Raw genomic sequence first — 2,399 nt, 5'->3', positions numbered from 1 at the left:
TTTTTTTTTTTTTTTTTTTTTTTTTTTTTTTGTTCTCAAGAAATTTCAATCGTTCTTTTTGCCAAGAAAATTTTTAAGTAATTTATTAAAAAAATTCTAGTTCTTTCTTAATTAATTTACACAAAGCTCTTAGCGTTCTAAGAATTTTTGTGTGTGTTCTGCTCTCCAATTTTTCTAGACATTTAGCAGTAAAGTAATGAATGTTTTACATTAGAGAATAATAATGTGATGATGTTGTTTAATACGTTTTTCATATATATTATATATATAGATTATTGATATCCTCAAATAACTTGATAACAAGCAGGCGGTACCAACGTGCTCAATGAATAATATGGAAACAAGAGTCAACTCTCATCTTTTAAGGGGTCGATCGTGTTCAAATTGGATAACAACGATGATAACAAGTAATTTGAAAACTGAACATCACGACGATTCCTTTCGTCGCCTTTATAAAACGATTGTAACAGTTAATCCTGACAACAGTAGCAAAAATTCCGAAAATGAGAATCTGTTCAACATACCTACCTATTTTAAATAGACAGCAATTTACAAAACTCAGCTATGTATTCTAAGTAGCTAAAGTATATCTACTGGCAACTTGATGAGCAATTATATGAGCAATCGTTCGTTTCTGTGTTCTAAATTTTTTTTCCATTTTTGTTTTTTTTGTTTTTTTTTTTCTTAATGTGTGGAAATATATATATATGTGTGCGTGCGTGCGTGCGTGCGTGCGTCTATTCTTGCAAAAATGTCGACGTTGACGGCTCTCAATATCCATCCAGGTCCTTGTAATAATAGATCTATTCTTTCACTGTCAAAATAAGAGCAACATTTCGCAATTTAAATTTGCAATTCATCACAACTGCCAAAATCAGTCAGCAACCAACCAACCAACCAACCAACCAACCAACCAACCAAACAACCAACCAACCAACCAACCAACCAACCAAACCAACTAATAATCAGCCAAACAACTATAGTTCAGCAAAAAAATAAAAATGTACTTATAGCAAAAAACTCCTCAGCATCATTATTATCAGTGAATAAAGTTGTTTCCTCTTCCTTTTCACTGCCACAAGTAATTCGACCAACCAACCAACCAATCAATCAAATCAGCCACCATTTTACAACCATACAAAGCAACAATCAAGCAAAGCGGTTTGTCTCTTACAAACAGTGTATTTTGTTTGTTTCACAATATAAAACACACTGTTTTTGTATTTATTTTGTTTTTTCATTTTATATGTATATCTACTATTTATTATTAATTTTTATTTATTTATTTGTTTACATCTTTTGACTTTTAATTTCATTATAATAATTATAATTAGTTTCATATTTCAAATTTCTTATCATTACAAAATTTCTATTGTCAATCGAATCGTTCAAGGACAGATTCGGTTTTCAAAGCTTTGTTGCGTTTAATAATCTATTCTTTTTATTTAGATTAAAAGAAAAAAAAAAGCAAAACAAAACCAAAAAAAAAAAAAAGAAACAAAACCAATGCTTCATTTAAACTTGTCCGATTTTTATTATATATATATATATATATAAGAAAACTGAGTTAAATTATATATATATACATATATATATATATATATGCGATATGTTTCGATTTTATATGTTTATCATATTGCCTTTTTTTGTCGCAATCTCTTTTACAGATCCCGATCGCCTAGACGCAGCCGCAGCCGTTCACGCAGTTTCTCACGCGACAGACGCAGCCGATCTGATTCCCGCGATCGTCATTAATGTTATTTTTAAAGCAAAAAATAACTTATTCTATTTAGAGGAGAAAAATATGAAAAAAGATTTTCCTTTTTTTTTTTTTTTTGATTCATTAACAACAACTTGGGGAAAAAGGGGAAATGATTTTCTCACTTAAAATTTTCCATATTGTGTTTTCGCAAATTATTGAAGAAGAAAATTAGATTGTATATAATGGAGAAATAGAATTTTTCGATATTTAACGAAAAAAAATAGAAAAGTAATAATGAGCAGTATGTGTGTAATATTGTAATTAAATGTAAGTAGTTTTTAAATTTCTCTCTCTTTATCCCGTTTATACGTTAATTCCAAAAACAAATTTAATACTATCGGTAATGATAATATATCATCTGCAATAAATAAAATCGTTTATAAGTCTTTATCGAGACCACTTAGTCCAACAGTCGTTACATGTACATCTGACTACTCGTATGACCCATCTAATACAAATCCAATACACATCTAATACACATCTAAAACATCTATTACGTCTACTATCCCGCTTCACCGCCCTTCTCTCATATGAAAGATAAAACTCTTTATACATAAAGACAACAGGTTTTTTTTTTTTTTTGTCTCAACAAACATTTTGTTTTTAAATTTCTATAACATATATATATATATATATA

General features: G+C 28.8%; 1 protein-coding gene across 3 annotated transcripts in view; it reads left to right on the top strand.

Moving 5' to 3' along the window:
- Positions 1-1,875, top strand: part of LOC119644245 (RNA-binding protein 1-like) — a 6,949-nt gene extending 5,074 nt beyond the window's left edge. The window contains exon 5 of one of the 3 annotated variants that reach the window (XR_005248486.1): positions 1,668-1,749. Coding sequence is in view for 1 of the 3 variants with exons in the window: in XM_038043779.1 (XP_037899707.1) it covers positions 1,668-1,755 (88 nt within the window). In the remaining 2 variants the exon portion in view is untranslated. Of the gene's footprint in view, positions 1-271; positions 925-1,667 lie in introns of those variants that run through there. The other 2 variants (XR_005248485.1, XM_038043779.1) reach the window with 2 other exon arrangements.
- The last annotated feature ends 524 nt before the right edge of the window (positions 1,876-2,399 follow it).

Source organism: Glossina fuscipes, unplaced genomic scaffold, assembly GCF_014805625.2.
Source record: "Glossina fuscipes isolate IAEA_lab_2018 unplaced genomic scaffold, Yale_Gfus_2 102097, whole genome shotgun sequence".
Classification (NCBI taxonomy): Eukaryota; Metazoa; Arthropoda; class Insecta; order Diptera; family Glossinidae; genus Glossina; species Glossina fuscipes.
The sequence above is the reverse complement of the archived record's forward strand: the minus strand, read 5'-3'. Positions and strand labels throughout refer to the sequence as shown.